This window comes from Chenopodium album, chromosome 16 (assembly GCF_948465745.1).
Source record: "Chenopodium album chromosome 16, dcCheAlbu1.1, whole genome shotgun sequence".
Taxonomy (NCBI): domain Eukaryota; kingdom Viridiplantae; phylum Streptophyta; class Magnoliopsida; order Caryophyllales; family Amaranthaceae; genus Chenopodium; species Chenopodium album.
This window is the reverse complement of record NC_137849.1, coordinates 11296438-11310163: the sequence shown is the minus strand read 5'-3', so window position 1 is coordinate 11310163 and position 13726 is coordinate 11296438. Positions and strand designations below refer to the sequence as shown.

Genomic DNA, 13726 nt, shown 5'->3' with positions numbered 1-13726 from the left:
CTAGTTTGCCAATATGCCACGGTCTCAATTTTAAGATGCTAATTTAATATGTATAATATCATAAGATTGTATGTCTTGTTGGTTTCAAAATAAAGATTATGTCTTGTTATGCTTTAAAATAACTTACTAGTAGTAATTAAAATGTTGTAATGTATTTGGTTTATCGAAGTGTTCTCTTAATTGGAATATGAATTTTATTGTTTATTTTAAAGTTTGAATTAAATTATAATGTTGATTTTAAATTTATTAAACAGGTAGCGGTTAACCTGTAACCGTGACGTTAAGGAACGGTTAACAGGTATCGGTTAACTGTTCCTTAATGGTACGGTTACAATTCGCATTTTTTAGTATCCGACAGTACCGTTAAAGGTAAACGGTACCGTTAACTTATTGTGCCCAGCCCAATGGGGAAAAATTGGTTTCCTCATTCTCTCTCTATCCACTTTCTCTCTTTTCCAACTCATGAGCATTTTTGTAATCATACTTTTATCCCACCAATGATAAGAAAAAAAAAAAAATTTATTCACTATTCTATCTCTATCCCATATTCTCTCTTACTTTTACTAATACCATCCTATGTTTCTCTCTACTATATTATTTTTATTCTTTTTTTTACTTGCCTTGTTGATCCCATATAGTTACTATTCATCTTTAAAAATGCTCGTACTATGAGCTATTTTCATTTTACTTATGAGCATTTTTGCTTTTGCTCACTGATGTAAATCCCAAAGTTTTGCTCATTGTTGAGAATGCTTTAATAGTTAGAGTCTTAGAATTTCTCATATAATCACATTGAAAGTCTCGAAACTAGTATGGAGTACTAACTTGTCGTTGTATGTTATCCGACCCAACCCACGACCCACTTAGGGCTTGTTCTCATACGTTTATTTTCAGTTCAGTTCAGTTCAGCTCTAATCAGTTCAGTTCAGTTCAGTTCAGCTCAACTCTAATCAGTTCAGTTCAGTTCAGTTCAGTTTATGTCTAATAATATTACTAATGATATAAAGCCAAATTTCATTCTTTTAGGGCCTGTTCTCATACGTTTATTTTCAGTTCTGTTCAGTTCAGTTCAGCTCTAATCAGTTCAGTTCATTTCACTTCAATTCAGTTCAGTTTATGTCTAATGATATTGCTAATGATATAAAGCCAAATTTCATTCCTTTAAACTCTTATTACAACAACGACAATAATAATAATAATAATAACAACATTGTATTAATTAGAATAATAAAGAGAGTGGTATACAGTTGGGGGGGTTGGCTCTGTTTAATTTCGTTCCAGCTTTTTTTTTTTTTTTTTTTAATTGTGATAATTTTTTACAAAGTGTTTTGTGTTCTTTGTCATAATAATATTTTATTTTTTTAATTAAATAGAATATGTTTGTAAATGTTTTGGGGTTTCATGTTTTCAATATATTTTCCATAAATATTTTAATTATATAGTATATTTTTCTTAAATATTTTAATATGTATATTTGTATATACACATATGTATAATAATAAATAATCAAAGATTACTAATCTGTAGTTAAAAATCACTAATTAATAAGTTCAGTTCAGTTTAATTCAGCTGAATTTAGTCAATGAGAACATGCCCTTAATCTGATCTAAACCCAACCATCCTGTACTTGTAGCCTCCAGGGGGAAAGTTCTAGATATACACACAACAGAAAAGCACGTGTAGAAGGACGATAAATAGCGATGAAGTGAAGGCGAAACGCAAGGCAGCAAAAGAAGAACGAAATGTCGACCGTTAAAATAACACCAGTCGCGTATTCTCTCTCATCATCAACCTTCAAACGTCAGATAATCTCAAACCCCCATTTTCATCACCACAATCGCACCATTTTTACTCATAATTTCAAGCATTCTACCAGAAGATCTCTCACTTTATCAATGGCTTCTTCGGATCCTCTTCAAATTTGTGTCAAGGAATCTATCACCACTCCCAACAAGCTTGGCGATTGTACTACTCTTTCTTTCTTACTAATTTTATTGGTTTACTATATATTTTGATTTTCATCATGCTGAATTTCTGTTTTCATGTTTATAATTTTGTTTTTTAAAGCATAATTGTGTAATTGGGTACTCGTATTTTGATTTTTTTTTTTTTTTTTTTTTTTTTTTTTTTTTACTAATAATCCGGATAATTGAGAAAATGTGGTTGTTGTGGTTTTTTGGTTGAATTTATTGGTTATTAGATTAGATTATACAGGGTATACTGTCTTGTACTAGGAATTTGGGCTCAATTGTCAGCAGACTACTTCATAACAGTTACTCCTTAAAACAGTAACGCGTAATTTGAATTAGTGACGTGACAACTAAATCTTGTCCCGGAGGATAGTACTCCACTAATAATAGATGGCCACTTCTGTGGGTAATATGCAGAATTTTTGGATTTTTAATTTCTAACAATTCAGTGTGCAATAATAGATTTTTTTATTTTCCTAGTGTTTATGCTGTTTATACCATTTTTTTCGGTATGACCAACGTATATTAATTTAGTCTCGGCAATGGTTATATGGCTGGTTTGATTATCCGCTATTTGTTTGGATTCAGGTCTTTAGTCTACTTGATTGAACTACAAAGTACATTATTAAGCTATGTTTGGTTATGAGGTTATTGAGACATAAAAGTGGGAATGCAGTGTGAGATATCCGGTCATTATGTTTGGCGTACAATAAGTCAATAACGGAATAGAAGAGAATTAGATGACTTAGAAGAACAAATGTATATTCCAATTTACTTGTCCCATATCTATTTGCACAAAATATCATGCAAGTGAGAGTAGCGAGTGTAGAACCTAACTCTAGAGATAATGTAGAGAGTAAAATTCCTAATTGAGAAACAGGGTAAGTATAATGGGGCTGAGGTAATACTATTTGGGGGCTGTTTGGTTTAACAAAGGGAAAGGGCATGAGTATAAGAAAGGGAAACAAGGAGAATGGAAACAAAAACCCTTAAGAGCCGTTTGGTTCATCTAAGGGAAAGGGAGTGGCTAAAACAAAGGGAGGAGAAGAATAAAATGTAACTCCGTTTAATTTACTATGTTGTTTGTTTTAATTAAATAACAAAGGGATTAATACAGCATTGTTGTGCAACACATTTTTTGTTTTCACTAATGGCTATTATAACTGAGAAATTAATACAGCATTGGATTTTTCGGAGTATATGCTAAACAACTTTCACAAAATTTATGCTACAATCTTTCAATCAGTTTATATTTCCATTGTAATGCCAGGTCCATTTTGCCAAAGAGTGTTGTTAACTTTGGAAGAAAAGCATCTCCCATATGATATGAAGCTGGTTGACTTAACTAACAAGCCAGAGTGGTGAATTATCTGCAGCTCCTAGTCATTTATTTTCTTTTTAACGGTTTAACCTTAATTTGCAATTTAATAGTTAGTTTTATAATCATTTTGCTGTCAGGTTTACAAAAATCAATCCAGAGGGTAAAGTACCTGTGGTGAAATTTGATGAAAAATGGGTTGCAGATTCAGATGTCATTGCTAATTCCCTAGAAGAGAAATATCCTAATCCACCTTTGGCAACACCTCCTGAGAAGAGTTCAGTGTATGTTCCCCACTCCATTGTTTATGGGTTTTGATTTTGGACATATGCAGTTAATCTTGGTTCAGAAATTATCCATACAATATTCAATATACTTCCTCCGTTTCTATTTACTTGACCCATAGTCTTTGGCATAATATTTAAGAAGAGGAGAGAGAAATAGTATTTGGTGCACATGGTTCACCTTATTACCCTCAAAAGTTGTTCTCCACTTGCACTTTATGAGGGTATTCAGATAATTTGTTTACCAAAAGCTTACCAATTATAGTATGGGTAAAGTAATATGACATTTCCATTTTAGGAATGTTAATCATGTAAATAGAAACGGAGGAAGTATAACTTTGATTTGATCCACAAAAAGAGAAATACTACATTACCCTGCCTCATTGATTGCTTTGTTATTGATTAAGTTACTCTATCATTGTGAAAATTATTTTTAATGGAGAGAGTATCATTTTTTGAAGTTTCCCTAATCTCAATAAATAGTACCTTGTATCCGTTTTACCTTGTAATTGCATTATGTAAGTATGAGATTAAGAATTTATGAAAAGTACGAGAATTAAGAGATTGAATTATTATACTTAGCTGAATGACATACTAGACATGCCGTTCATGTGATTGAATTTGTAAAATCTGTGTGAAATGGCTACTTTACTATTTGTACCCTTGCTAAGATATCGGGCTTGGCAATGCCATAGTATATATATTAGACTGTTTGGAGTGTTTACTGCCTGCATTCCTGCACCAGTCTTTATTTGGTTGTGTTTTAAGAGATGAGGTTCAGTGCAGAGGCTGTTTTACTTTATAAGTTCTGATGTATGATCTAATTAACATATTTGATTTTGTATCTAGATTCTTCATAGTATGTCAGTGTCTCAAACTCTGGCTGTTTTTTATGCAGTGGTTCAAAGATTTTTCCTGCGTTTGTTGGCTTTCTTAAAAGCAAGGACCCCAGCGATGGAAAAGAGCAGGAATTACTTAATGAGCTCAGTTCCTTCAATGATTACCTGAAAGAAAATGTAAGGTCCTTCCTGGCATACCCCCCACCCCTCTTCTTCCTCACAAAGCCATTATATCCAAGTATCCAACTATATAGTATTAAATTGTAATAAGATAAAATCTATGCATGGTACTAAATCAGTACCTGATCTCCTTTCCATGTTTACCTCCCTCTTTTGTAGTTAAAGTTGCTTGAGATTGCTAAGTATAGGTAGACGTGAATGTGCTGGTGATAGGCAATCACAACAATCTCAGGAAAAAAAAAAAATCTAACTTGGTCATGGTTCGAAAATGCAGTTTCGATTTCGATAACGATAACGTGTCGCGGTAACGGAATTGATGCGGTTATCGCGGATGTGGAGACCGAATTTTAGTTTTATATGTTTTATCAATATTACAACTCATAAATTTTAAAATTATTTTTTTTTTTTATCATTTTCTAATAATTAAAATTAGTATTTTTAATTATTGTCAATTATTACTCCGTAGTTCAATTCCTCTAAAATAAATTGTCCTCTACTGTAAGTAATGGGTAACATAAATAAATGTAAAAATAAAACCAACTTGTTTAGTCAAAAGGTCAAAAGCAAAAAGTAATGGTATATATAATGACACTTATCCAATACCCACTTCCCAACCGTCACCCATTTGACAGCTCACTAGTCACACCCCTCTCTCTCTCTCTCTCCTCTTTCTCTTTCCTTTACTTTCTGTTTTTCAATGGAGTCGAAAAAAAATCGCGAAATTATGCGATTTCACGAGCGATTCATAGCTATATCAATGTATCGGCTGATTCGGTCCAAAAATGCGGTGTATTTTAATAACCCGCATCAGATCGCTAAATCTCGGTTCAGTAAAATTGAAATCCGCTACAACTCGCCCGATACGTTATGATACGACCGCATTTTTTAACCCTGAACTTGATCCTTTTAGCTATGTAGTATGATGGGCAAAGGTTAATCAACTAGAAGCCTATTGCAAGCACTTTTTTCACAGTGGTAAGCTAAGTTGAGTCTAGATTTAGAGAATAATGTTCTCTAGAGTCTTCACTAACATGTAAGTACCAAAAGCTATGCTAATTAAAATTATTAAAAGTCTTGAAATGAACTAGTAAAAAAATTAAACTAAGATGATTATTAATTAGAGAAAACCTAATGCTAGGAATACTGCCACAATAAGCAAAAACGACAACATAGATCAATAAAGATAGAAAATATGGGATTGATATTGGTTGAGAGAGATGCTTTCTTGGTTACTTTAAGTTCTCTTTTAAGCCAAATATAGTATGCTTGACTTCTTAGTTAATTACCTATTTGCATGGAGTCAAGGAACTACTTGGGGAAAAAATTAACATATTGATATTCCAATAATGAGTTCCCCCTACCTAGAAGGTCCTATTTCCATTTTTTTTTTAACTTGTAGTTTCATCTTTTGATATTTCATGTGATGATCTCAAAACAATCAATTATGGGAGGCCCAACACGATTAAAACTCACCATGTCTTTAGCAAGAAACTGATTTACGAGGTACCCCAATTTATCCACTAACCTATATTTACATGATTGGGTTTTACCATAACCCTAGAAGCTTAGATTATTCACCACTCATGATTAAGAGCAAAACTAAAGCAAAATTTAAGCACTATATATAGATTAAATTAAGTAGGATTAAGCAAGAAATCAGCAAAAGCATGAAGCTAAATGATGAGGAAGAGTAGTAAAATTCTCAAGAAGCTTTAAATGAAGTAGTTCAAATCTTCCTAAATAAGTTTGAAATCTAAGTTCCAAAACTATATCTGTTTTTCTTTTTTACTTTCTCACACTAGTTAACTAAAGGAATTTTTAACTTTAGGTTAAGTTCTCTGAATTTACAGCTTAGCCTCCTCAATTATGGGGAACAGATAGAACATCCTCTATATAAGGAGAGTGAAATGGAAAAAAATAGACAATCCCATAGAAGTTCTTGTTAGTTATTCTTTGAAGAGGGGGTCTGGTTTCAGCAGATTTAAGAGTACAATCATCTTTTTGCCCCCACTGCTTATTTAAGGTGTGTTCTCCCTTTTAAAAAATTAGTTTCAAGTCTAATAAGTTTCAATTAAGTCCAATAAATTCCAATAAGTTTCATAAGTTCAAATCAGGTCTCGTAAGTTCCGGTTTTAATCAGGTCAAATTCATCCCCACCCACCCAAAAACCCACCCCACTACCGATTAGCTACCCCACCCCTTAAAATCCACCTACCTCGTTAAATCCACCCTCAACCACTTGAAAACTGAACCCCCACCCTATCTAGAAAAACCAAATATAAGAGATGGAAATAGAGATAGAGGCGGTGCCCCTTTAAGATTCGGTAGTGTTGGTGGAGATGAATTGAGGACCGAACGAAGGAGGTAGTGCTGGTGGTTTAATTTGTTTATATATTTTGTTCTAATTTTCTCTTTCTATCGGAAGAACAACACAATCGGCGATCCAAACCTCGACCTAAACACGAATTCTAATTAATCGTAACGGATGACTTTACAACCAAGGTAAGATTTTTCGGTGATGGCGTTGGAGTATGCGTCAGGGAGAATTTGGTAAGTGGTTCGAAAGGTGGAGTCGTGCATCGGAGCAGGGAAGAAGTTGATGGAGAGAGAAGGTGGTTTTGGGAGGTTGTTGTTTGGGTTAGTGGTGGTGGTTGTGGTGGTGGAGATTGGGATTTATGGTTGTTTAAGGTGGTGATTTTGCCGAGTTTGTCGCCAATGCCGAGGAGGAGAGGAATTTTTTTTTTGGAGGGGATGACTGAAAATGATAAGAGGGGAATAAGAGAGAGGGAGTGCAAATAACAAGTTAACTGGGTGCATTTAAGAAAAAGAAGTCAATGCTTGAAAATTATAGTCAATGCCGGAAAAGTACACAAAGGTTTCTTTTGACAAAAAATATGCAAGTTGGTGGTTTTAGTTTGCCAAAAAAAATTTAAAAGGTTTTTTCTTGCCCCGCAAAATAGTGTTTTTAAAAGGTTTTTTCTGACAAATTTTCCTAATTATTATGTAATATTAATGGATGGATCGCATAATAAATGTATTACTACTAGATAATATGTTTTTAGTTATTGATTTGTACTTTGTAGTTTTTAGTAATGACTTTGCATCGGAGCAGGGAAGAAGTCGATGGAGAGAGAAGGTGGTTTTGGGAGGTTGTTGTTTGGGTTAGTGGTGGTGGTTGTGGTGGTGGAGATTGGGATTTATGGTTGTTTAAGGTGGTGATTTGGCCGAGTTTGTCGCCAATGCCGAGGAGGAGAGGAATTTTTTTTTTGGAGGGGATGACTGAAAATGATAAGAGGGGAATAAGAGAGAGGGAGTGCAAATAACAAGTTAACTGGGTGCATTTAAGACAAAGAAGTCAATGCTTGAAAATTATAGTCAATGCCGGAAAAGTACACAAAGGTTTCTTTTGACAAAAAATATGCAAGTTGGTGGTTTTAGTTTGCCAAAAAAAATTTAAAAGGTTTTTTCTTTCCCCGCAAAATAGTGTTTTTAAAAGGTTTTTTCTGACAAATTTTCCTAATTATTATGTAATATTAATGGATGAATCGCATAATAAATGTATTACTACTAGATAATATGTTTTTAGTTATTGATTTGTACTTTGTAGTTTTTAGTAATGACTTTACAAGTTCAAGTCCAGTTTTGTGAAGAGAACTCACCCTTAAAAAAAGTTTTTTCATTCCAAAAGTGAATGTCATGTCTGGTAAAGCAATGTCCTACTTCTCTGCAGATTACTAGCACCCATGGGTTTGAAACATAGTCTCTTCTCAACATTTTAGCTTCCTGCTTCCCCCTTGCGAGCTTGTGAGCCTGATACTCAGCAATTTAAGGCTCATGATTGAAGGGAGTTGCCTCGGGAGGTGTACTTTGAATGCCTACATAGTAGAGAACAATACAATAAAGTTGAAAAACATTTAAGATTTCCAAAATAAATCTAAACTGAATTCTCAAGGGTAATAGGAAATAAATCAAAGCTGAACTCTTAAGGGGAAATTGGGAAAAGGAAATGAAACTACTAAAATTGCAAGGTCTAAAGTGAGTTAAATCTCTTATCGTGATTGATGACCTCTGTTGGGGATAAAAACTAAATTTCCTAGACTGAACCATACAGTGTATTCTGGCAGCACATGAGATGATTGTAATTAATACAATTGCTAGGTGGTGTTGCTTTAATTCTCCTTTTGAGGGAATAATTTTGTGCAATACTATCTAATGTAGTCTAGTTTAGTGACTTAAAAGAGACATACAAATGATACAAGGCTTTTTGCTGGAGCTTGTCCATTTATGGCACTCATTAAGGCAGGTATTGTATGTGCAATTGTATAGCAAATGATTAACTCAATAATATATACTGATGCCTTTGGCTTCATAAATTTGGACAGCAATCTGCTTGCCTTCTCTCTTTGCTGACTCCCTGATTCCACCTTTCTTCGCTTGATATAAGCCTTGTAATTAGAAGCAGCTTAACTTTGAAAATTATGTGGATTTTGTGGTGTGTGTAGCATTTGTAGTTAACCAATTACAAATAACCTAACCTTTACATATATTTATAAATTTCTACCTGTAGGGGCCTTTTATTAATGGGGAGAAGATCTCTGCAGCGGACCTATCTCTCGGACCAAAGCTTTACCATATGGAGATTGCATTGGGAAATTACAAGAATTGGTCTGTTCCAGAGTCACTTCCCTATGTGAAGTCTTACATGAAGGTATCTCTTATTTGTTTACTCTTTGACCTCCTCATGGCATAGAAAATAACTGTAAAAGAATTCTGCTCGTTTATGAGGGGAATGGAAGCTGCACATAAGTCAAAATTATTTATTCCTTTTTTGTTTTCTTTATTCTTTTGGTATATGAGGATTGAATATAGAACATCAGTCAAATTAAAGTGAAGGGTCTTCCAAAACTAGATTAAAAGCTGGTTCAACCACATTCGATCTTCTTAATCTTGCAATTGCTTTACTTGAAGAAACAAGTTGAAGCCTCCTTGTGCTTTGAACCAAGTTTCCGGTTAACAAACTAATAATTACTTGTCCCGTGTATACTTGATTATTACTGAATATAGTTTAGGCTGCAATGAGAATAACTAAAACACTTTTCTATGATGTGACAAGTGCTGAGATTACTGACTATCAACTTGTAGATTCAAAGCTGTTGCAGTGATCCATTTCCTACTATGTAATCCTTCCCTAAATGCCCTTGATTTTTTTATTAGAGACCACATAGTCCGTTAAACTTGGACTAGAGGGAACTACACCTTATGCAATTCTACGGGCCCCTTCTTTAGTTGTTCATTCCAAGAAGTAACCAGTAGCCAGATCCTGATTATTCATGCTATTTCCCAGCTTTGACTAATATCAGAAATTTAAAGTTCATTTTTTCTTTAAAAAAAAAAAAAATTGTTGAATCTAGAGCTTGACACTACTACAGGCAAATAACGACGGAAATTCCGTCGGAAAATGCTTTAAAAAAAATTCCGTCGGAAAACCTTTTATAGGAAAAAGGGCCTTTTCTGACGGAATTTCCATCGGAACCACTATTCCGACGTAATTTCCGACGGTATTCTGTCCATCGGAAGTGATTTTCAGGCCCGGAATTTCCGACGGACTGTATTCCGCCGGAAATTTTCGACGGAAATTCCGTCGGAAAATGCTTTAAAAAAAACAACAAAAAAAAAATGCCTCCTACCACCGACCACCCACCACACCAGCCCCCTAACCCGTACCACCAGCTCGTACCACCACCCACTACCTAACCACCAAAACCTACACCAGAACCTTTACCCACCTAACCATAACCCACCCAAATACATATCTTCTACCCAAACAAACCCAGATCTACAACCCTAAAACCAAAGCCAACCACCCCACCACCCACCTAAAACCACTACTGCTGCCGCCGAAACAAACCTTCACAACCCAAAAATTAAGAAAAATAAAATAAAATCCCAACCCAACCCCCAAAATTCGAACTCCAACAGCTACCAAAACATATATATTAAAAAAAAACAGATAAAACAACAAAAAAAAAATTAAAAAAAAAATACACATACCTTAATTCGACCACACAAAACCTTGAAATTGGGTTTACGAGGCCGAATTCGACCATGAAACTCTAGATCTACAGTTTTCATAGTCGAATTTGACTTGAAAACCTTTGTTTTCATCATTAGGAGAGAGAGAGGGTGAAAAAGGAGGAAATTGGTGTTGATGTTAATTTCGGTGTCGATGTTGGTGGTGTTGTTGATGTCGGTGTTGAGTTGCGGCGATGGTTATTGTTGGCGGTAGTGGTGGGAGATAAAGAGGGGAAAGAAGAGGGGAAAGAAGTAGAACGGGGAAGGAGAACGAAGAGGAGAGAGAAGGAGAACGAAAGAGAAGAAGAAGGAGATGAAGGAGAAGAAGAAAGAAGAGGAGAGAGCAGAAGATGAAAGAGAAGGAGATCGGAAAGGAGATTGCAGAGAACGAAGAGAGAAGGAGAGAGAAGGGGAAAGAGGAAAAACAGAGGGAGAAGGGGAAAGAGGCGGAAGTGAGAATAGGTTTTTAGGGTTTTCAAGGTGTTTATTTATTTATTTATTTTTTTAAATAATATTCCGTCGGAAATCTGTTTCCAACGGAATGATTATCCGTCGGAAAAGGTAAATTCCGACGGAAAAATTTGTCGGAAATTTCCGACGGAATTGTTGAATTCGTCGGAAATATTCGACGGAATAAAAATCTGTCGGAAATTTTGACTTTTCCGACGGAATAATGTGTCCGTCGGAACAAGTCCGTCGCTATTTGCCTGTTTTCTTGCAGTGTGATGCAGTTGACTCTGATTTAAAGTATTATCCTCACTCTTGTCTTTTACCCATTTCTTATTCATCTCGAGTTCATAATTAATATCTAATACTTAGTATTGAATCATTCGCTTGTTTTAACTACTCATGCTATGGATCTGGGAGCATTAACTCCGTTCCTGTGGGCTTTTAAGGATCGAGAGAAATTGTTGGAATTCTTTGAAAGAGTCTCAGGAGCCGTATTAACATCATCAATTCCCTTCTGTGTAACTAGAAATTGAAGCTATTGCCACTCTCTTTGTAACATATAGATCATTCCCTTCTGTGTCTAATTTTTCTATCTATCCTTTCAACTTCAGCTCCAACAATTTGACAAGGTTCTAAAAGTCCTAGCAGAAAAGCTATCAAGCTTAGACTGAGCTAAAGATCTGTGAAAAGTTTTGCCATTTATCATCCATCCTTGAAGATTGTGGTTGCAAAGAGTTTTTTTTTCCAAAGCTTTACATTTGGCCACTTATTGAACACTAGATTTTATAGAATTAAGGGACTTCATCTCATCCTCTTTATCTTGTGGCATTGGCAGGTCAAGAACAATTGTCTCCAAAACTTTCTTGCTGACCATAGTTGCAGTATTGATTACCTTTCTTTTTTATCTCCTATTCTCGGCTTTCCTTGCCCCCCCTTAATTTGAGGCCTTCATTGTCCTCCCACTTTAACATACTGATCAATCCCTAAAAAGATAATCTGTTATGGTTATCCAAAGGATTTTGCCGCAGCAATAGTTGTGTAAAATAACCCAAACATGCATGCACACACAAAAAGAACCAACACAGTGATAATTAAGAGGCTCGAATTTTGAGGCCGGCCTTGTCCTTCCACTTTAACATACTGGTCACCCTTAAAAGATAATCTGTTTGCTTATCCAAAGGATTCTGCTGCAGCAATAGATGTGTTAAATAACCAGAACGTACAAGCACACACAAAAAGGAAAGAAGTAAACAACACAGTGATAATTAAAGAGTACATCTATTGCGAATCTCGAATTTTTCTAATGCTAAGCACAGCAATTTCAAAAATGCAGAAAGTCGAAATGATTTTAAGATACAGAAAAGTTACAGAATAATACTTGATTGAACAAACCTACCACCTTAGAATTATCAATCATAGGTAAAAGGTGTAATCGAAGTGAATTCTGATAGTCTACTACGTGTGTGCAGAATATATTTTCCAGGGATTCATTTGTGAAAACAATTGCATCACCAGCAGATGTCATTGCTGGCTGGGCAAAGCACATTAGCTGAACTGCTGAAGCTGTCCAAGATTTACGGTCACTGGTTTCTTGTGCAGAAGATTAGCCTTGCTGTGAATTGTAGTGTCTCAGTAAGCGATTTTGGCAGCTTGTAATTGCTTGAATGTAAATTATCTGAAGTATAGTGAAGATTATTTTAAATAAATTCTATAAAAAGGGCTCACAGATACGAATCCTTAATGATTTTTTCCATGTTAAAAATCAGAGTACAATTTTTCCAGGTGGTGCAGGTGAGCTTTGGCAAATGCAAATATTCTGCCCGCAGATTCAGTGTACTCTTGGACTCAATGGGTACAAATTTGTAGGTACACTTATAAGGTGATCATCTAAGAAATGTTCACCATAACATTACAATGGTCAGATCACTCACATGGTGGCATGGCGCTATCGCAACCATTTGACCATTCTAATTGGTTATAAACTTTTGGTTTGACCTTATATTATACATGTAGTTTTTAATTGAGTGAAAATAAATAAACAAATATTTTTAGGGTATAAATATTTTAGAAGATATCATTGTTCAAACATTATTTATAAGGATTATATCAAACTTTTCTAATGATTTAGATTGATTTTTTATTGACTATTATTATCTTTTGTGTTCTACATATATATACAAAAATAAAAATCGTTAACATCTAAAAAAAACAACACACTTAATAAACATATGCTCTTAAATCTTACTATAAGCAAATAACAATGTCTATCCTTCTAATCTAGGATAAAAGCTTTTCTACATTTTTTTTATAAATTCATGCATTGCCGTTAATTTTAAAAAAATACTTTCAACCAAAGACACCCGATCTTCAATCTTTTGTAGCTTTACCTTCATATCGCCGCATTCCCTCTTACTAACAGACTGTTGTCCTCCAACTCTACTACCCTTTCCATGTTTTTCGAGGTTTTTAATAACTCGAAAACAGTGGAAGAAAGTTTACGTTGAATCATTTGCAGTTCCATCTCCAAATACTTATTATCTTTCTGGGAAGAAATTAGTTGATTTGGAAGATCAATTACCTCTTCTTTGTATGACTCAAGCTCGATCTTATTAT

General features: G+C 34.6%; 1 protein-coding gene across 2 annotated transcripts; it reads left to right on the top strand.

The window, feature by feature from the left end:
- Nucleotides 1–1707: 1707 nt before the first annotated feature.
- Nucleotides 1708–13112, top strand: LOC145586236 (glutathione S-transferase DHAR3, chloroplastic-like). Of its 2 annotated transcripts, XR_014100833.1 has the most exons (7): nucleotides 1708–1965; nucleotides 3241–3331; nucleotides 3429–3572; nucleotides 4471–4588; nucleotides 9159–9299; nucleotides 12583–12745; nucleotides 12896–13112. XR_014100833.1 is itself a non-coding variant. In XM_081643020.1 (6 exons), the coding sequence occupies exons 1-6, from the start codon at nucleotides 1743–1745 to the stop codon at nucleotides 12664–12666; spliced, it is 801 nt and encodes a 266-aa protein (XP_081499146.1). In that variant the 5' UTR covers nucleotides 1708–1742; the 3' UTR covers nucleotides 12667–12857. The 2 variants fall into 2 exon arrangements, 1 of the variants encoding a protein (XP_081499146.1); XM_081643020.1 differs by lacking the exon at nucleotides 12896–13112 and having other exon boundaries at nucleotides 12583–12857.
- Nucleotides 13113–13726: the final 614 nt, after the last annotated feature.